The 22,684-nt window shown below is 40.7% G+C and overlaps 1 protein-coding gene across 2 annotated transcripts in view; it reads left to right on the forward strand.

The window, feature by feature from the left end:
• The window catches only part of ELP4 (elongator acetyltransferase complex subunit 4), a 221,381-nt gene that overhangs the window by 97,009 nt on the left and 101,688 nt on the right, over window positions 1-22,684 (forward strand). For both annotated transcript variants that reach the window (XM_069968386.1, XM_069968387.1), the window contains exon 8: window positions 13,745-13,853. In XM_069968386.1, the coding sequence (XP_069824487.1) occupies window positions 13,745-13,853 (109 nt within the window). The remainder of the gene's footprint in view (window positions 1-13,744; window positions 13,854-22,684) is intronic.

Here is a 22,684-nt window from a genome sequence, read left to right on the forward strand (position 1 = left end):
CTGAAGGAATCTTGGATTAAAAGCAGCTAGCCGATGGTACAAGTGGTTTGGGGGAGCAGCAGATTGTGGGCACAAATTGATTTTTACGGTGGGTTCACACATAACATATCCACCACGGATTTCACCTTGCGAGTTTGCAGCGAAATCCGCAGCGGATCTCTTCTTTGTCACTTTCAATGAGATAACATACTCGCAGCTGAATTGTCATCCCACTGCAAGTAAGTAAAAGGCAGACCCCTTAACCCCCCCGCGGCGTGGTCCATACATTACCAGGTCCGCGCTCCAGCTTGCTTAGGGGTCTCTTGGCGTCTGGCGTTCCGCTCAGCCAATCAGTAACTGTGGCAGGGCAGCGCACTGATTGGCTGGGCGGGACGTCCAGACTATGTGAGCCCCCAAAGCAAGGCGGAGTGAGGACCCTATAATGTATGCATTGGGCAGCAGGGGGTTAAGGGGCTACCTTTTACATATATTGCAAATAGTATTTAGTTGTATTGAAAGTGACAGTAAAGAGATCCGCAATGGATTTCGCTGCCAACTCGCAGCGTGAAATCCGCTGTGTATTCCTTATGTGTGAACTCACCCATAGGTTTTTAGGTAAGGTAAAAAAAAAATGATCATCAATATGAAATATATAACAGCTTTACCAGAAAACAGCTATGGGATCAGCATTTTTTTTCTGTCGCAATATGAACACCTTGCTGTCCAGAAATTATTTCTTTTGGGATAGCAATATATTTTTACCTCACTGGCTAGACCTTAACTTTGTAAGTTAAATTAGTTATACTTTTCTACATTAAACATTCCTGTATGTGTCTGCATACATATATATTTATATATTTTTTGTTTTCTATTTAAAATGTATTTTTTACGCCATGTACATTTATTTTTTATTTTGTAATTTTAATTTGTATAAAATATATTTTATATATTCTCAGAATACACATGTGGTTCCTTTAAAACACTTATTATACACTATACACTAGGATAAATTATTATTATTTTTAAGCGGGGAAGAATGAAATGTGGTTCCGTGTCCCAACACAGTGTGTAGACGGAGTCATCTGTTCAGACATATGGATTGTTTGGCTACTGGACTGTATTCACTGCATTAATACCCAATGTCCAGGAGTGGACACAACTGTTCAGTAAACTGATGAGTAGAGACCATGTTTGGATGCCGGTTAATGAAGATGGCAGTTTTGGGGTGGGGGCGATTTTATTCTTTTATTTTTTTTTTGTGTGTGTATGTATAAGTGAATGCAGATAAAATTATTTAAAAAAAAAATTAATGGATGCTAATAAAATATTGCATATTTACGACATTACAAGATAGAAAGATTTTTAAAAAATATTTAATCATTTAAAAATATATATTTTCTTTAACCTCAAAGATGTTAGGTGTTGATTTTTTAAAGCTTTTAAGATGTCATTTAGAGGTTTTCTTAAAGTGGTGTCTGGAACAGCAAGAGTCACAGTTACATCAGAAGCATTACAGTACAGGTACTGTATTTACCGAGTTATTGCATTAAATGAAAATAAAAATAGATTAGTCCTGTAACTCCTGGCGGTCGTGGACCAGTGATGGGAAAATGAAGCTCTTAGCCATGAGAAATAACACTTAGAATTAATATTTCATTCCACTGACAAATCGTACGCTACAGCTGAAAGCTTCCTAAGAGTTGTTAGTGCCACAATTGACCTACAAGTTTAATAGCTCACTTGGAGAAGCAAGTGCAAGTTCAGCATAGAACAGTCACTGCTAGGAAGTCTGGAGAGATTAAGCTCAGCAAAGCAAATGGTAGAGCAGGGTTCCTGGGATGGGGCCTTCTGGAAGGTTGGGAGCTGGTGCCGCTCTTCAGCCAGAATTCAGATGAAAACAGTGGGGAAAGAGAGGCGGCCCTCGTGTTCTGGCTGATTCTGGTCATCAGCCAATATTACACAACAGCTCTTCTGAATCACACGCTCAAAGAAGAACAATAGTCTTCATCTCTGTATAATACTGTACAGAAACCTTTTCATCATTGCTCTTCAGTTGGTCAAGTGTCTGTCAGGTTTCCCAGATAGCCTTTATTTGCTGTAATTTTCTAATGACATTTGTTGACAGAGTTAACTGTGACCATTTTTATCACACTATTCCCCTAGAAAGGTTTCTGAGATAGAAAACATTGTATACAAAGATACACTCTTTTATTATTATTATTATTATTATTATTATTATTATTATTATTATTATTTATGAATTTGAATGCACCCTTGATTCCACAGTGCTATACAAACGATAAGGTTTAGAACATTACAGAATCGGAAACATTACATGAATAAGGTAAATGGTATATAAGGAGTGAGGACCCTATCTATATTTTTTGTATTTCAATATATATATAATTTTTTTTATTATTATACATTTTCTTAGTGATAGTGGGCCAGATTTATTAAAATGTAAGATAGAAACTGGTGTGAAAACTGGTAAAATTAAAGCTGAGCTGTGATTGGCTGCAGTTCATACCTGTTCCTATTTTATACACTTTAAAGTGTCACTATCATTTGAAAAAACTAGTCAAAAATTTGAATCGGGCCGGGTCTGAGTGTTCACACCACAACCAATTATGAGAATGAGCGAGGAGAGTCTGTGTCAATGAGAGTCTAGCTCCTAGACTTACATTAGGTCTCCGACTCATCAGGTGACACAGAGTCAGGAGAGGATCGCACTTAATGTTATTCTTAGGGTGTGTTCACATGACAAAATGTATTACAGAGTTGGAAGAAATTCTGTGGCAGTAATCTGAGACAATCTTTTGCATCAGCATCCTCCCGCATGACGGCACCAGAATGAAGGATGCCCCTCCCCTCACTGTAGGGGCAGGAAGAACACAGAGGTTAAAAGGCAGCCCCTCCCCAACCACCTCAACAGAATAAGTATGCTGCAAGTTTTAAAATCCATAGCATACACTTAAAGGGGAAGTATCCGCAGGTTAGATGAATCTAAACTGCATATATGTGCCTATTACACAGGAGACTTCCTCCTCAGCGCTGTTCCGGTGCAGTTAGCAGTTTGCTCCATGGTCCAGTAAGACTGTCAGGAGTACTCGGGCACCCGTTGGGAGCACTGACTGCCCCTTTTAATCCTTCCACACTGCAGGGTATGCAGATGTGACAATCCTGTGATGCGAAAAATCCTTGTAATTTTTTAAAATTTTGAGGCCTACTACGTAATTTGGATTGCCATGAGCCAAGTATCATGCAGGAGCAGTGACTCCTGTGTGTTACTGTGCTTAACCCATTATCTGTATAGTGCATTTCATATAGGCCCAAGAGCGCCCAGCAAATTTAAACAATGTATGCATGGGGACTCACAGCTGTAAAGGTTAAGGACAACATAGAACTGCAATCTGAGAACTTGTGATGTGAGCAGGGCAAGGGTACATGTGGATGACATTTTTGGAACATCTACCTCATGTAATTTATTGCAGTTCTGCATTAGAGAGTCCCCACCCTAAATACGCAGGGAATCTGATGCATCTTAGCACACTCTTTCATTTATGTTGCCTTTACCAACATTCCGAAATATTGATTATAGTACCTACAATTTTCTGCAATACAGCCTTGACCACTTTGCACACAGACTCCATTCAAACTGTGTTTCGAAGCCCTCGACAGTGACAGGTGTGCTATGTATTTTTGGATTTGATTAGATTTGTCGTTTAAAGACCAAAAAATCCCCTATAGAAATGAATGGTGGATTGTTCAGAAATACAAATGTCACAGAGCACTAACCAGCCCATCACAACTGTCGCACTGATGCTGATCCTTGCTAGGCAATGCATTGCTCTGGTCTGCAGCAGGCCAGAGCAATGTATAACTGATCTCACTGATCATTGCTGTGTATATAGAAGTCCCAAGGAGACTTCTAGTTAAAGTAAAATAAAAAAAGTAAAAATGTTTTTTTTTATTATTAAAAAAATCCACTCCCCTAATAAAAGTCCAGATCACCCCCCTTTTCCTATTTTATAAATAACCAAAAAAACATATTTGGTATTGCCCCATGTGTAATTGCCTGAACTATTAAATGATCACATTCCTAATCTCGCATGGTAAATGGTGTAAGCGCAAAAAAATTCCAAAGTGCAAAATTGCGCATTTTTGGTCGCATCAAATCTAGAAAAAAAGCACCATAGACCAAACAATAAAAGTGTTATAAGGAAGGGAATAGAACAATTTTAAACACATTGAGTTTTTTTTAAGGGTACAAACACACACACCGTATTTTTTGCTGCGATACGCAGCAGATTAGATCTAAATAACTAAACACAGCATCAAATCTGCATCATCAAATCTGCTGCAGATCTGCTGCGTATCTGCTGCGTATACGGCGTGTGTGTTTGTACCCTAAAAAGGTTTTAATTTTTTTAAAGCCATCAAATAATATAATAGTCATGCAAGTTATCTATGTTTCCCACATCAGTACAATTACAATGATATGTAACAAGTCAGTTTTATCATAGGGCGAACAGCGTTAACTGGAAACTCCTTGAAATTAAAATTAATTCCTTTTTTTTTAATTTGACAGCACAAAGGATTTTTTTCCGGCTTTGCAGCTTATTTTATGGGAAAAAAGTCTGTCATTGCAAAGTACAATTGGTGTCGCAGAAAATAAGGGCTCATTTGGGTCTCTAGGTGAAAAAATGTAAGCGCCATGGCCTTTTAAACATAAAGCGGAAAAAGCAAAAGCGCCAAAACGAAATTGGCTTTGACCTTAAGGGGTTAATGTTGTAGTGAGTTCACAGAATGACCCTATTCTTCCTTGGATTGTGTGACTATGAACTTTTCTATTTGACATACCTTCTTTCTTGGAGATTCTTTTTTATCCATTTTGGCCATATACCTAATGTTGTGTTTACACAGAGAGATTTATCTGACATATTTTTGAAGCCAAAGCCAGGAATGAATTTGAGAAGAAGAGAAATCTCAGTCTTTTCTTTATGACCTGTTCCCTGTTTATAGTCTGTTCCTGGCTTTAGCTTCAAAAAATCTATCAGATAAATCTCTCTATCTAAACACACCATAAGGCTCAAGTCTCCTCTAAGGCTAGCTACCAACAAAGGTGATGTCTTTACTATGTTCCAATGATCATTTTCAATGCTACATTCAGAAACACAGTGCAGATTGTATAACCTGAGCTGCTATAACTGCTGCATAGCTGACAGTATTTTAAAAGTCAAAATTGGCATGCTATAACACCACCCTGAGACCTCCTAAAAACCCCCTTATGGGCAGGGCCCACCAAAACCCACGCCTTTTGCAGCTTGGCTTGCAATATGTCCTCAGAATCGGGACTGTTGGCAAATATCCTACAATCACACAAATAGAAAGTAATAAGGGGGGGGGGGGGGGTTAACCCTGCCTGTCACTTTGGAGGTCTGAATGGTTGGTGGGAAAGCTGCTGTGTACCCCTTTGGTCACCAAATTTGTTGCAATTATTGGGTTTCCACTTTTGGACATTAGACTAAGACATTGAGGTAAACATTAAAGGGGTTGTCCAGCGAAAATCTTTTTCTTTCAAATCAACTGGTGTCAGTTATATAGATTTGTAATTTACTTCTATTAAAAAATCTCAAGTCTTTCCATACTTATTAGCTACAAAATGTTGTTTTATTTTCAGCCTGGCACAGTGTTCTCTGCGGACATCTCTGGCCGAGACAGGAACTGTCCAGAGCAGGAGAGGTTTTCTATGGGGATTCATATAAAACCGAGACAGAGTTCCTGACTTGGCCAGAGATGTCAGCAGAGAGCACTGTGTCAGACTGAAAAGAAAACAACAGCTAATACATATGGAAAGACTTGAGATTTCTTAATAGAAGTAAATAAAAAATCTATATAACCAACACCAGTTGATTTGAAAGAAAAAGATTTCCTGCATGACATACAGCAGCTAATAAGTATGGGAAGACTTGAGATTTTTTAATAGAAGTAAATTACAAATCTATATAACTTTTTGATATCAGTTGATTTGAAAGAAAAAGATTTTCGCTGGACAACCCCTTTAAAATCCATTTGTTTGCTAGGTTCTTGTGTGAAGCCTGTGGTGGTTACCTTCAAGATGTTTAAGATTCTTGGTTGGAAAGCAGTATGATACCCATTAGAAAACCTAAAGAAAATTCTCCTTCTTGTAACTAACCATGGTTTGAGTATTTTGGAAAGACAAACAAGTTTGCAAGCATAGTGGCGTCCAGACTTCCAGTATGGAAATACCTGCTATCAGAAATGGGTTGGTGGGGGTATTCTGAGTGATTTTTACCATCTACATTTTACGTCATTACCTCCGCATGGCTTGATAAACGTGAAGGAGATGATGTCCTCACCAGCAGAGGGAGCAGGGATCTCTTCTGTCGAATCTCCGTCACTTTCCCACCTGCATGAACTCTTTTTCCCATCCAGTCTCCCATCTGGCCCCCGGATTGCCAGCTTGCATTTGATGACAAGCTATAATTTTGCACTCAATATGGGATTAGTCTAAGCTGATTTTAAACTTTAGTATCTTTTAACCTGCCACTTTATTGTAGACATCAGCTGGATGCTCAGTTTGATATTTGGGTACTAGCAATTATTTGTGCTGGAGGCAAACTTGCTTCCAAAATCATTAAACTGAGACAACTAATTTATTTGGGAACTTTAAGCTTACGTAATGTTTTTTTTAGCAGATTTAAACCTAGTCTGACTGTGTAGTACATCCGAAGATATACTCCCGTGTTTTGTAACTCATCCTTACTATTGTTTGTATTATTATATTATTATTGTACCGTAATCAACATAGCTTATAGGTGTGTACAATGTTTGTTTGTTTTTTTAATTAAATATGCACTCATTGGGTTTTTCTCCAGCCTGAACAACTGTAGCCGTATTTGCTGTGTGTAAGAGGTTAACTATTGTATGTAACAATTACTATTATGCCATGTAAATAATGGTCTCAGAGAAGACCCAGGGGCAGGGTTAGCAAAGGTTTACATGGCCATTGTAGGAATAATTTTTCATGGTAAATTGATTCAGTAATAAAAATGTGCATATGTAAATGGACCGCTCAAATACAGTCTACCCGATTGTATGAATGGCCGTACACCATCTAGATATCCTAGGATGCAAGTGTGTCATATATACCATGTCCTGTAAGTTACAGAGGTATCTACCTCTACCAGATGTCTGATAGGATAAACAGATGGGTTTGGTTCAGCACTTCACTCCCTGCCTCTCAGTCTTTCCCATCATGCTGTAAGACATAGGTTCAATAGGCTCCCAGCTTATTTTAGAGATTGCAGGGGTCTAAGCACCTTGATCCTGACTGATCAAAATTTTTTACATGTTTCAGTGACATGTCAAAAGCTGTTGCGAACGACTAGGAACCTCAAAGAATAAATTTCATTTATGCAAACTTCTGATATGCCATGATATGATATAAGTGGCATGGTTTGGTTGGTGGTGATCCATTTGCTTGGGCATCACTAGTTGCTAAGATGAAGGGGAAGAAGCACTAGCTGAGCATTTTGCCCATCCTTTATGATTGTCTCTGGTGGGGTAGCTAACAGTGAGTTATGTGGAGCTGTGACCTGAGCTAAGGCAATCAAAGTGAAGATGCACAGCGCTCAGCATCTGACCCTTTACTCTAGCAGTCAGAAGAGCTTCAGCACTCATGTAATTTTATTCGGTTCCATAAACCATAATAGTCTGAACAGCAGAACACGTTTCGGCCATTTGCCTTCGTCAACTGCCAGGCTGTACTGGGACTACGCTCCTTTCCTCGTGCACCACCAGCATACACGGAGTGCCGCTCTGATCCTTTTCCATAATACAACAGCAAGACTGGTTCTGGGAGTAGAATAAAAGTCAGTTTTGTCCTTGGATGCATCTGTTATTGCAGCTGATTCAAACTCAGGCAAATGGGGCTAATCGCAAAACTCAGCACAACCTATGGACAGATGAGGTGCTGTTTCTGGAAATAAAGCACACACCTTCTTTTCATTTTTTGTTACATTCTGGGTACTCTGCATGTTTCAGTATTGATAAGAAACACCTTTCTAATTGATGTCTATATTTTGTTGGTGGATTTGCAAAGTTAATATATTGTTTATTGTGAGTCAATACAGCATATATCTAGCTAATAACAAAATCCAACAACAAAAAAAAAACATTCCTTTCTTCAAGTTTGATTATTGTGAAGTTTCCGCTTATTCTTACTGTCACAGAAGAGAAGGAAGCGTGCGCATTAAAAGCCTCACAGTTACAAGCTGTGAGATCCCCCCACCCCACACCCCCAGCACATGGGTGATGTGACAGGATTGCTGTAGCGTTGTCATTCTCTCTTCAGCCACTGCTAATTTGTAACGTTTCTGCCATTTGTTACACAATGCCATGTACCAATTGCAGACCTATTGTCTCCATCTATGCCAGATCCTCCTTTGAAGTAGCACTCAGGTCACTGCCATTCATCCGAGAGCGCCGATCCCAAGGAATGCAGGTGCCTGTACTATTACTTTACATCAAATAGCTGAAAACAAACACTATCTTGGAACGCTGGAACACCTTTCTTTAGGCAGGTTGAGACTCATTAGCTAATGTATGCACGCCCACTCAACACGCCTGACGTTGATGGCACTAATAACATCTGGGTGGCAGATCACATCAAGAGAAAGGAGGTGGATAAAAGTGAAACCAAGGGAATAGGTGATCACTGGCATACCTCCAGTCTCCTTCACATAAGTCTTTGCTTTTGGAAGCTGGAATAATAGAAGCATGCTTTGGTACTTATATAAATAAACGGGTCTCTTCCAAAGCTTTAGGTAGACTTGGTATGACATAGGCATAGTTGTAGGAAGAAACTGGTCATAGACAATAAATGAAACTGGCCACAGAGGTAGGATTAAACTGGACATACCGCAGTTTTTCCTACATCTTACATATTCAATAAAACAATTCCTGACATTTTATTCTAGCAGACATTCCCATACTTAGGTCTATTAGGATCACTACATTTCAAGAATATTAGTAGAGACATCGATTTATTTCAGTTTTTATTTCCTTTATCACATTCCCTTTTTCTCAGAAGTTTACATACTCAGGGTTACCATATGGTAGCATTCTCATGACTTTTATGCTTCCAGAACCATAAGGGCGGTCCCTGGTGGATCTATTTCTGTACCCAAACAGGATGAGATGCATCAATCAAGGTCAGTGGGGCAGGCAGAAGCCACCAGGGACCGCCCTTATCACTCATAGTTCAGGCAGCATGAAATCGATGACCGATTCCCTTAAAACCATCTTGGCTGGGGGTCCATTTGGCTGTTATTCATTTGAAATACCCATTTGCATTGTACCTTTGACCTAAATGTCTTCAGAATTTGCTTCAATCTTTCCATATAATTTTAATTCCTAATAGCGCTATCAATTATGTGAAGTGCATCAGTAACTCTTGCAGTAAAACACCAACACATAATGCATTATGATACTACTCTCATGCTCAATGGCGCTCTAGTACCATCTATATTAATCGGCAGCCGGCGATTTCGTCACTGGACTGCCGATGGGGTGATAACTTATTTTGACAATGCAGGAAAAGACTCCTTACCACCCAGACTCCTTACCGTTCAGAACCTTTCAGAATCATTCAGAACCTTTGACATGTCTCTTTAAATGACAGTAACACTTTAAGCTGAATATACTTGACTATGTCTCACTGACATCAACATTTGGCGAGACATGTTCTGACTCCCCCTGTGCTGCTGGCATCACCGGGATATAATTATTTCCTGCTGAAGGAGAAATAGGAAGGACTGCTTAATGGTAGAGATTTTCATTGTGTAATGCCGAGTCTTTCTCATCTTCAGAATTGTCTAATAAAGTTTTCTATTTGCAAAAGTTGTGACCATTTTGCATAAACATTTAGATATATCCATCAGTAATGGATAGTATTTTTTTAGTAGTTTGTTTTTCAGTCTTGTACAAATCAAAGAGAAGTCATTGAGATGTCAGTCTGTGTGCTGGATGATTAACCTCTTACAGCCTGGCTGGGTAACAGAAGTTAATTGTTGGGCTAAAAAACATCTAGTGTGCCCTTATGTTATTTCCTTTCTTTTTGCTCAAGGAGATATATATATATATATATATATATATATATAGATAGATAGATAGATAGATATTCACGTTTATTTCAGACATGTTTACATTCAGTTACTAAGGATTTATCAACCACAGTAAAGTAATGTTTTCTCATGTTGCTTCTCATTTTTTTACCCAACAAAACACAACAATCACTGAGCTCAGGGAGATCAGTGAAAAAAATCCAATGAAGTATTCAAGAGTCTCCATTGATACATTGCCCACTATAAATTTAAATATGACGAGGGGCACATACCCGAAACAGCTGTCTGTGGATGGATGTCTGACTTTGGTAAACCCTTGTCATGTCGCAATACTCGCAACAGAGTTAGACTTTGACGCAAAAGGGGCCGTCCTGGAATTTCCTTATTTATATTCCAATACTTACAACCGAGTATGACTTAAGGGGCCACGTATCGGGGTGGTTTGGTGATCTCCCCACTGGGAGGCTTGCCTTGGCTACAGGCTTTCCTTTCCTGGATTGATATCTGGCTATTCCTGTGTTTTGAAACTCGCAACTGAGGCTCCACATACCCCTTTTTTTGCATATTTTTACCCAGCCAATGTCAAACTGTGACCCCTTGTTTGTGTTCAGTTTTCCCCAGACTATGCAGATTATTAAGTTTTTCCTGGTTTATGCTTCACACCCTCCGCCAATTTTTTTTAGCCATCTTTGCACCCATTCTATTTTATGAATACGTTTTTGCAGGTTAAGGCTGGGTTCACACACTGTATACTTCAGGCAGTATTTGGTCCTCAAGTCAGGTCCTCATAGCAACCAAAACCAGGAGTGGATTGAAAACACAGAAAGGCTCTGTTCACACAATGTTGAAATTGAGTGGATGGCCGTCATATAACGGTAAATAACTGCCATTATTTCAATATAACAGCCGTTGTTTTAAAATAACAGCAAAAATTTGCCATTAAATGACGGCCATCCACTCAATTACAACATTATGTGAACATAGCCTTTCTGTGTTTTCACTCCACTCCTGGTTTTGGTTGCTATACAGCCTCACAAATACAGCCTCAAATATACATAGTGTGAACCCAGCCAAAGTCTGCAGATGTGGACATGGTATTCCTGATGTGGTTTCACTATACAGCAGGATCACAATTTTCCTCTTGCTACTGGTTATACCTCTAGCTATACAGCCCAGTACTTGTGGCACACCGCTTGTGACCAGTCGTTTCTCAGAATACACACCATTAACAACAACCCTCTATCTTCTAGCCAACTGCAAATCCACTGAAGTATCCAGTGGTTGTTTGAGCTTATTAAATTGATGACATATCAATCAGATGTTCAAGGAAGCCTCTAAACTGGCACCCAAACATAGCAAAGAGTGCTGGAAACCCTGTGCTGTCTATTCTGCCACCATTACACAGTAGATAACCCCAGGCTTTTGGCGTTGTTCACTGTGTATGGCCGCTGGTGCAGCTGTTCGCTCAAACACCTGATCAGTGGGTGTATCTGGTGTCACCACCTCACCAGTAAAACATTGATAGACTTTCTTATGATCAGGCCATCAATGTTATAAATCAGGAAAACCCCTGTAAGTCCAATTTTCACTATTTTCTCAATCAACTTTTTATGTGTAACTGTATCAACTGTGTGTCTTAAAAGTTAATTTTGCAGAATGCCTCCTTAAAGGGAACCTGTCATCACTTTTATGTTGCATCATGCGTCTACTTGTCTGTGTTATTCACTGTGTACCGCAAAGTCTCTATCACCTAATATTGTATATTAGCCCCAAGCATCAAAACTGCTAGAGCAAGCAATTCCGACTGAACAGCCACCTAGTTCTTTTAAAGCCATCTTGTCTAGGTACTGCCATAAGTAGCAATCCCTCAAATGATGTGAAATATTAAAAGTCCCTGTAACATTCCCACTGCTGTTACTCTGCAGCCGGAGGTTACCTAATGATGGTGAAGACAAGTGTTTTCCTATTCCAAAATTAAACTGATGGTCTTAAAAGCAATTTTTATGTGCAATTAATAAAAATCTATAAATTATTAATCCAGAAGAAACACATCAATAATGGATTGCAAGCTGTAAGCACACATCAGGGACTGGGAAGTAATTTTAGCAGTAAGTGCCTGTCTGCCTTGTTTGCACTAGCACACTGGCCGAGCAGCATGTTCCTGCTCTTTCTGTCTGCCGAGTGCCTGGTCATTTTTCCACACTGGGCAATGCTTTATTACCTGTGTAATTACCAGGAACATAGCAATGGTTTCTGAGGAATATATGGTGTTTTTCCAAGCGAATCTATCCGATTCTAAGAACATTTCCCATAAAATCAACCTGATATCTTAAGCTTTTGAGAAAAATATTCTACTTCATTGCATTGCAGATTTGTCATTCTGTGCTAACTCATTCGCAACAGTCTTTGGCGTTCTATTCCTAGATGCCTCTCTGTACCTGCTTGAGACCCAGCACCATGCAATTACAAATCCCTAGAAGTACACTAACCATGCCTACCTGTCTGTTGCCCTTTATGACTTATGGTTGACTACCATGATCAGACTCTACCGTCCTGGACCTGTGCATGTGCTGACTATGATTTCTGCCTACTCCTTTTCTACTAAAACTTTGTTAGCAACCCTGGCATTGCCAGTGGGAAAGCCCACACATGACAACCCTTTAGACTCTGCTCTTTGGTTTAGCCTTTACTCAGAACCATTAGTGACCCAATCATTTCAGCGAGTCAGGGAGTCAGCCTTGTTGTTCTACTAGCTCTGTCTCACGATCGGTAGGAGTCTGAGGACCCTGACGTGGAGGTGTTAAGGGTAATTAACTAATGTCCCTGCATATATGAGGACACGGGACTCCTTACAGAGACCCCAAACCATGGCATATGGGATACCTACATGTGATTTATCTGTAGGAATTTTTTGTGTATGACTCTCAGAGCTGTAGGTATTGATTGTGCCCAGAAAAAGCTGTGTGCGCGTGGCCTAGACATGTCCATTCTGTTTTCCCCTTCTATGCCCCACCTGGTTTGTCTGATCTTTATGTATTTATGTTTTCATATATGTCTACATGCTTGCTCCTCTTTCCTTTTTATATGTTGTATTATGCTTCCTACAAATACATTGGGCAAGCTATTGTTATACATTTTATGTTGCTTTGTACAGTATTCTCCACTTGACTTTTGTATGATTCCCTATACCTGCTTACTGCATTACATGTCCCATTTGTACCACCTTAAAAATACTTTTATTGTTTTATATTTAACATGCTGTAAATGATTTAAATTCTGTTACAGAATGACAGTTGTAACCATGAGTATTACTGAGATAATTGGATTATGGACATTTATGTTATACAGAATATATGCAAAGCAGTTAATTTTTCTGAAATTTTTGTTATTTTTCATTATTATAGTGGAGTTTTTTAAGTGCATTGAGGGACTATCAGTGTCCTTCCTTCTTTTTCACACTCTGGTCTCCGCTCACACGCGGCGGCGGCAGATTGTGTGTTGTTTTATAGACTAGATTTATTTCTGGCTATTTCTCTGCTCATTGATAAGACCCAGCTTTATCCCACAAACACTAATTATGTCCTCCTCTCTGTCTACTTTGTTTGCTTGTTTTACAGAATAAAGCAATTATTGCACGTGTGAAAAACTTGTCAGATACGGTAGTTGGCCTTGAATCATTTATCGGCTCAGAGAGGGAATCCAATCCATTATACAAAGACTATCATGGTGAGTTCAATTGTCTACAGACTTGCGGAACGGCTGAGGAGCTTCTATGGAGTACATTAATGCCACCTTCCTTGCCCTTTTTCACTTTCCTGGCAAGTGTCTGGGGTATCCTTGGAACGAGGCAAATGCCATCCTAAAGAATTCTGGGATGTTTTTATTTTTAGACAATCTAGTAAAGCCTTGCTCAGTGTACTAAAGAAAAGAACATATTCTATTAAGAATAAATGTACAGAGAATTGGAGAGAATTGTTTGCTTTGTTGGCAGTAAAGCAGCTTGTCATAATACCAAGTAATATAGTAGCGCAGCTGATTTGTATCTTTAGATCTTGGGTTTTCTCTGCCAATCTAAAATGGTTCTTTACCCTTAATTTGCCCTCAAGCATGCAGATACTTCAGCTGATGCAATAGCCTATATACAGTACATATAGGGGGCACTAGCAAGTTATTGTTCTTCCTTCTGACGAAAATCAACTTTGCATACTTTCCCATGGAGCATTCCTTCTATATTTGCATACACCAGCTGGGTCTCTTCAATGAGAATCAGTATCTCCTATAACTACTAAGTGATGGTTGACAATAGTCAAGAAGGTGTGTTCCTCTTAGTTTAGAGTGCATTCGCACCACAATTGTGCCTTCTGAGACACAGGTACATTGACACCCTGTCAAAATCAGGCGCTGTTGTATCAGTGCACAAACCCCATTTACTTCTATTTCCCCGCAGGTTCGCATGTAGTGACTATGTTCAGGAAATTCCATGCGCATTTAGAAGTTTTTACTCAGGCTAAAAAGCACAATAAGCAACCTTTTGAGAAAAATAAAAACCTCTTTATATGCGGGAGATGACCCAAGCATAGTCACTAGCTGTCTATTTCAGGCCGTAGAAGTAAATGGTATCAAACCTGTCAGTGCACAGATACACCTCCCCGGTTCCAGCGCTAGGTCCCGGATCACGCCGCCCCGTACTCCTGTCTCGTGGCCGCTCAGCCATTCAGCGGCCGTAGCGGAATCCCGCCTCGACTGCTGAATGGCTGAGCTGCCTTGAGATGTCACGTCTCATGCCGCAGCTCATACCATGAAGCGGCCGTGGGACGGAAGTACGGGGCGGCGCGATCCGGAACCCGGCACTGGAACCGGGCAGGTAAGTGACCGCTGCAGTCTATAACCACCCCATCCCCGGCCATAGCTCAAAAATACCCCCCGGACAGAGTACCCCTTTAAATTATAAAACTCCACTTTTACTGTACAGAATAAGAATCTCAAATATCTCCTCGCTCCCCCTCCAATCACTAGTCTTGCTTAAGTAACAGACAGCTGAAAACCGAGCCCCAGTGATACTTTGATACTTTAGCCATAAGATTATAATTTTTCTTTGTTATGGAAGAACATACAGATATATGTAAGATACCATGTGTCTCCTTTCCCTAACAGCTATCTAATAGTGTCAGCAATTTGCGACCTCAATTGCACCTGAAAAACTTAAAGGACAACTCCGGCGGGACCCCCCCCCAAAAAAAAAAACACAGACACACACAGACACCATACTCACCATCCCTCCGGTGACGATCGCCACTCCATTCGTCCGCCTCACCGTCACCTGCGTCCGCCGTCCAGCGATGTCTCTTGCTTCGGGGTCCATGAGAGAGAAAAGGCTGCCAGTACGCTTGCGCACCGGCAGCCTTTTCATTGGCTGGAGCGCATCACATGGCTTCCAGCAAGCTCAGCCAATCAGGGCTGAGCAAGCTGGAAGCCATGTGATGCGCTCCAGCCAATGAAAAGGCTGCTGGTGCGCATGTGCACCAGCAGCCTTTTCTCTCCCATTCACTCTCAATGAAGACGCCGAAGAGGAAGAAGACCCGGACCGCCCCCCAGCTCTGACATCACCCGACACCAGAGAAGAGGACCGTGACGACCGTAATAGGTAATGTATACATTCTTTAACTTCCGGGGTGGGGGGTTGGAAAGTGGGGGAAGGGGGCCAGACTGGGTATTTAACCACATTACAAAGTTATATAACTTTGTAATGTGTGTTAAATAAGCCAAAAAAAAATTTCGCCGGAGTTGTCCTTTAAGCTGACTGATGAAAATGCAGTTTTGCAGATAATGGGCAGGGAACAAAGCCGAATATCTCAGTCTCTGCCCATTATTACTACTATTGTAGCATATCACACAAATTGCTTTATTTGAACTGAGTTTTTTTCCCTTTGTTTGTTTAAGTCTGAGATTTTTTTTATAGCTATATTATCCAGGTTGAACAAAAATATACGTCTGTATGAATATCTTCTTAGGGTTCAATGTTTGTGTCCACAGGCATCCCCTATCTGAATGTGGCCATATACAATACTTATTTGTCTGACCTTTTATTTTCTCCGACCTCCCCATAAACATTGAAGAAATACCGCAGCACTCAATATGAATTGTTTCAAAAGATTCCAGTTACTATGCACCAAATGCTGCAAAAGCAAATCCCTTCTCAATGGGCAACGTTTCGGTCAACCTCCAGACCTTTGCTTACAGTCTTAGGCTATGTTCACACGTCGTATGAGACAGGCCGTTCCGTGACCCGGCCGGGTCACGGAACGGCCGGTCTCTGGACGGATCATCCGGGGCGGTAGTTAAGTACCGTTCGGATGATCTTTCCGGCTTCAGAGCTCTGATGCGGGCGCATCAGCGCGCACCCGCATCAGAGCTTCCCATAGCACACAGTGAAGCAAGCGGCCAGAGCCGCTCGCTTCACTGTGAACTGACAGGGTTTCCTACGGCTGCAATTCATTGAATTGCGGGAGCAGAAAACTGAAATGTCAATTTTTTGCGGGGCCGCACGGGATCCCAGCCGGAGCGTATACGATGTGTATATGCTCCGGCCGGATTCCCATTGATAGTAAGGCATTGTTCCATCCCGCAAAAACTACAGCCGTAGTACCTACTTTTATGTAGTGTGAACATAGCCGTAAAATAAAAATACATGTCTAAGAAAAATGCAGATATCGAGTAAGAGAAATATATCTAGAACATTACATTCTAGTAAGGAGAATTCATCTTTATTGAGCAGAGTATAGGAGATATGCCATGACTGTACATAATCTATTAGGCAGAGTGCTATGTTCTATATATGACATAACACAATGTTATAATGCACAAGTAATGTATAATGTAATCACTGTGCTGTAGTCTCATATGGAATGTATGTATAATCCTCATTATTATCAACAAGGATAAACATATAGAAAAGCAGAAAGGGCAGACATATACAATACTCATTGCTTCTTTCCCCAAGCATCTGCCATTAGGGGAGGCTTTCATACTCATATATTAGGTTATCCCAAAATAAAAACCTATTCTCTGTCCCCAGCATAGGCAGTAAGTATCTGATTGGATGGTCATGATCAATTACAGCCGTTATTCTATATAGTGTGACCTCAATGGAGCGTATTATTACACTGAAAATACGGCTGTGTTTTGATATAATTTTACTGTGTGTGAAATAAATGTAAAACTACGTCAGGATAGACATCTACATTTAAATAGTGAATGGTATCAGTTGTCTTTAATAAGCCTTAACATTTAAGGTTAATGATGCGATGTTATTGGGGTGTCTCTTGGTAAGTGATGCCTGGAAGACTGCAGGCCCTCTGAATGGATTTCTACTATAATAACCAAATAGATTTCTAGAATAAATCTTGTCCACGTTTCCTGCTTGTTAATCTTTAGAAATGTCCCTCCTCCCCTTCAGTAAAGTGCATTAAAGCACCAAAAAGGGAACACGGAATTTCCTTGCATGTTGTCAAGTCAGATTAGCAAGGCACGTCTCAAGCAGATGTACATCTCAATAGGCAGGCTTTGGGGAATTCATAGGCAGAAGAGGCTTGGCAGTCATCTGACCAGCCAGTCGAAGTTGTCATGAAATCAATAGTTTTAAACTGGGAAGGTCTGTAGTCAGAGATTGGGGAAAGCATTTAATATAGCTGCTCATACTCAATTATTTATAGATTTACTAAAAGAAAAAATCCTGCCGAAGAGTCTAGAAGACAGTGGATGCAGAGGTGTCAGGTCTCCTGCTTCTATGTGCTCTTTGCTGACTGTATTGATCAAAAATAGGAACGTTAGCAGTCATATATGTAATGATTGCCTATCTTAGCCATATAAAAGCCTTTAGTGAAACTATGTTTTCAGAGCAAAATTTATCCAATTAAAAAAAATATATAAATTAAGGGAACAGTGGATGCAGTGTCCCCTTCATTGTTTACTAGCCACAGCTCCATACTTTTAGTAGTGGCTGTGTCCTGTATTATAGCTAAGAACGCCTCAGTCCTAATAAATATGCACTGTGACTACTTCAACCAGCACATAGGCAGAAGTGTAATGAGTTGGATCCCTACTGATCTGATATTGACGGTGTATGCTAAACTTTAGTCCCTAGAGCATACACTATAAGGCCGGGTTTACACTACGTATGACACTGGCCGTGTCACAGAACGACCAGTGTCTGTGAAGTTCAGCTCGGCTGATACTGCAGTACCAGCTGGGAGAACTTCATTTGTGCTAAATTGACCATAGCCGAAGCCGCACTCTCCATTGTGTGAACTTGCATGTCCGTACGGCCACTATTCAATGAATAGCAGCCGCACAAAACTGACATGTCCGTTTTCTGTGCAGCCAGTTGGAATCGACATGTCAATTCTTAAGGCAGAGGGGGGAATCTGCCCAAGCATAGAATGGAGTGTATGACATGGGCAGAGGGGACCCACAGGTGCGAGCGGCGGAATCCGTGGGATGTTTATCCGCGTGGTTTTCGTAGTGTGAATGCGCCCTAATGTCCTTGTACTTTTCAGCTTTGTTGGGTAGACTGGGATAGTTTCAACAGAGTATTCCTGTTATAATATAAATCAACTTAAAATTTTAATTTAGTTTTATTTTTTACTTTTATAATTTTAGGGGGAGGGTTAAGGGGTATTTGTGACATTAACACATACCCTATATCCACAGTATAACACATAAGTGTATGATTGTCAGGGTCTAAATGCTGTGACTCCCACAGTTTCAAAAACAGAGTCTCCCATGAGAGTGAAATAACAATTGCGCATAAGCTACCTGAGATAGCCGAATGTCGTACTTGAAGATGGCTGCTCTTATACTGTGCGGGAGTGCGCACACAACTTACTCTTCACTCTTATAATAGACTTGGGAGCACATTCTCAAAATCCTGGATATATTGGGGATATGCAATACTGACTGGAGTACCCCTTTGAAGAGTACCTATCTTTTAAACAAACTTCTGACCTCCTCTGATCGCTAGAACAAAGGGGCAGATGGGCTCAGAGCACCTCTGCCTTTTCAATCTAGCGATTGGCAGGGGTCTCAACAAACAGACCCCCACCCATACATTCTTCTGAGATGTCGCTATGACATGTCAGAAGTTTGTTTAAATGATAGGAACGCTTTAATGAAAAAAGGTTATAATTTTGTACCCTTTAATTATTTTATTGCCTTTTTTATTTGATCAGTTAAATGGGAGGGTCACTGTTGAAAGTGGAATCTAAGGGGTCAGTTAGCTGAGATCTGAATTATCTCTGATCACAGTGGGAGGCGGCCTACCTATCATAGATCTTTTTTTGTGTCCCTGTTATCACTGGGCCATACCTTGATGGCACTGGACCTTAACAGCAAGTTTCCAGCAATGTGTGGTAAAATGCCAAGGGATTAATGAGGGGCTATCAGTTGGCATTAATATTTAGGAATACACTGTTACTTTACAAAGGAGGGACAAACCATGGGTTTCGGGAAAGTTGTGAGAATTAATGAAAAGATTTTTTTTAAGTGTTTATCCAGGATTTAAAAAAAGTATATTTAATTTCTCACAAAAACAGCACCACCCCAGGTTGTGTGTGTTATTCAGGTCTATTTACTTCAATGTACCTAAGCTGCAAAACCACACCTAAACTGGAGGCAAGAGTGATGTTCTTTTTGGAAAAAAAAGTGTCAACCATGTTTATCTAAGCCTGGATACCCCCTTAAGCTTTTTCATGGTGCCTGTGTGACACGCATGATTCAGAAACCAGCAAGCGTTTTCCTTCTCTTCATAGTAAAGAACTCATTGGTCACTGGTTGTAAGACAAGTGCGTTAGTAACTGATGATCTATCTGTGTTTACCATTTTGCCACATAGAGGGCGTTCTCTTACTCAGATCCCCCTCGGTACATCAGAATGGATAGCCACTCTGTAAGAACAGCCCCTGCTCTTACAGACCACACCCCTCTATGTGTTACATGGACTGCCAAATATTTAATAATCTGCCGTGTAATTCTCAGTTGTAATGTGTCTAGATGCAAATTTATCCAGCAATAATAACTGATTGCCAGGACCTAAAGGGAACCTGTCAGGCCCCTCGCTCCCTCCTGCCAGCCAAGTAGAAGCCCTGCTCTCAGGCTGTCAATCACCATTGTTAAGGCAGGAGGGGGCTTAGTGAGTGTGACTGTAACCACTCTCTTTGACTGTAAAACCAGTCAGTGCCACCTCCAATGAACTTTCTTTACAGGTTTGTTTGGTATCCTGGAGAACTGTATTAGAGCACAATTCTCCTGACCTGACAGGTTCTCTTTAAGGCCCTCATACAAATTCTAGAAATGTCAGCCAACTAAAGTTTATGGAGACCCCCAATTTTCCCATTGAATATGATATTGGGGACAAAGAATTAGTAGGTTTGTTGAATTTTAAAGAATGATTCTTTTCTTCTTCCAAGAAAGTAAGAAAGGAATTTGGCAGCAGCTGACAACATATACATGCATGCCCGATATTGGGACAGATAGGTGTCAGCCACACTTTCCAGCTATTGAAGCTGTATGGGCAACTTTAGAAACATCCTATTTAAGCACTTTCTAAATGTTGGCAACTTGCCTTCCATCCAAAATGGCACCTCAATTATTATTATGAATATTATATGTTATTATCAATGGATAGCTGTACTTATTACTATATAATAACTTTTATGTGTGTACTGTATGCATTTTGTATGTATTTTTATTTTTCTGTATCAGCTTTGCAGTCTCTTATGGCTCTGCTATGGACTTGTATAACCTGAGCTGTGTCTGTGTTATTATTCTTACAGTTTTCTGCTTCCCATGTAAAATGAATTAATATTGCTCCTCCTGTGACAGACATGTGGACGCGCTCCAGAATGTTTTTATTTGTTATTTCAGCGGTCTACAGAGCTTTCATTCCCCAAACAAAAATACAATATGTCTACCAGCGACTCCTTTATATCATGTATTGTGGAAGCTGCAGAAATTTGACTCTATGCCAGTTTTCAGATCTGGCATTCCCAGCCCGGTTGTGTAAAAATAAATAAATGCAAGCGCCTGATGGATGGGAAGGGGGGAGGGAACCAAAGATGGGATTTCAGGGATGTGATATTTGCTGTTATCCTCCTAAAAGTCTCCCTCCTGTATAGGCAAATTTGATAAATTATATATGTCATTGTATTAGCCTGAAATATATATATATATATATATATATATATATATATATATATATATATACCAACAAAACACAACAATCACTGAACTCAGGGAGAACAGTGAAAAATTCCAATGGAGTACTCATTTACAAGTCTCCATTGATTGTCCCATATAAAATTTAAATATGCAAAAAAGGGGTCCGTGGAGCCTCAGTTACGAGTCTCAAAACACGGGAATAGCCAGATATCCCTCTCTCCAGAGAAGGAAGCCCATTGCCAAGGGGTGCCTCCTAGTGGGGAGAGCACCAAACCACCCTGATACGTAGTCCCTCAGGTCCTCACTCTGTTGCGAGCTTTAGGACCTAAATAGGGAAACACCAGGGTGGCCCCTGTGAGTCAAAGTCTAACTCTGTGGCGAGTATAACGACATAAGACAAGGGTTACCAAGGCTAGGCATCCATCCACAGACTGCAGTTTCGGGGTATTTGCCCCTCGTCAGTGTGGAGCAGGATTCTGGCTACTGGGGCAATGATAAATAGACCAACAAAACACAACAATCACTGAAATTTTGTATGGGACAATCAATGGAGACTTGTAAATGAGTACTCCATTGGAATTTTTCACTGTTCTCCCTGAGTTCAGTGATTGTTGTGTTTTGTTGGTCTATTTATCATTGCCCCAGTAGCCAGAATCCTGCTCCACACTGACGAGGGGCAAATACCCCGAAACTGCAGTCTGTGGATGGATGCCTAGCCTTGGTAACCCTTGTCTTATGTCGTTATACTCGCCACAGAGTTAGACTTTGACTCACAGGGGCCACCCTGGTGTTTCCCTATTTAGGTCCTAAAGCTCGCAACAGAGTGAGGACCTGAGGGACTACGTATCAGGGTGGTTTGGTGCTCTCCCCACTAGGAGGCACCCCTTGGCAATGGGCTTCCTTCTCTGGAGAGAGGGATATCTGGCTATTCCCGTGTTTTGAGACTCGTAACTGAGGCTCCACGGACCCCTTTTTTGCATATATATATATATATATATATATATATATATATCATAAAAATCAAAGTCTGTCTGTCTATCCTTCTGTCTGTCTGTCTGTCCTCTATAGACTTCCAAACGCCTGAACCGTTTGACCCCAAATTTGGCCCACAGATACATTGGGTGCCCGGGATGGTTATTGCGAAGGTCCCGTCCCCGCCAGATGTACAGGAGGGGCGGGGGAGGGGAAAGAGAGGCGCCCCATAGAGATGAATGGGAAAATCTCCTCACTGCAAACACAGGTGATATAATTAGCTGCAGCAGACACGGCAGTTGGAGCCTTAGCAACCAATAGGATTACTGCTTTCATTTTCACAGGGAGCAATGGTTGCTAGGGAAGCTGCCT

Source organism: Dendropsophus ebraccatus, chromosome 4, assembly GCF_027789765.1.
Source record: "Dendropsophus ebraccatus isolate aDenEbr1 chromosome 4, aDenEbr1.pat, whole genome shotgun sequence".
Taxonomy (NCBI): Eukaryota; Metazoa; Chordata; class Amphibia; order Anura; family Hylidae; genus Dendropsophus; species Dendropsophus ebraccatus.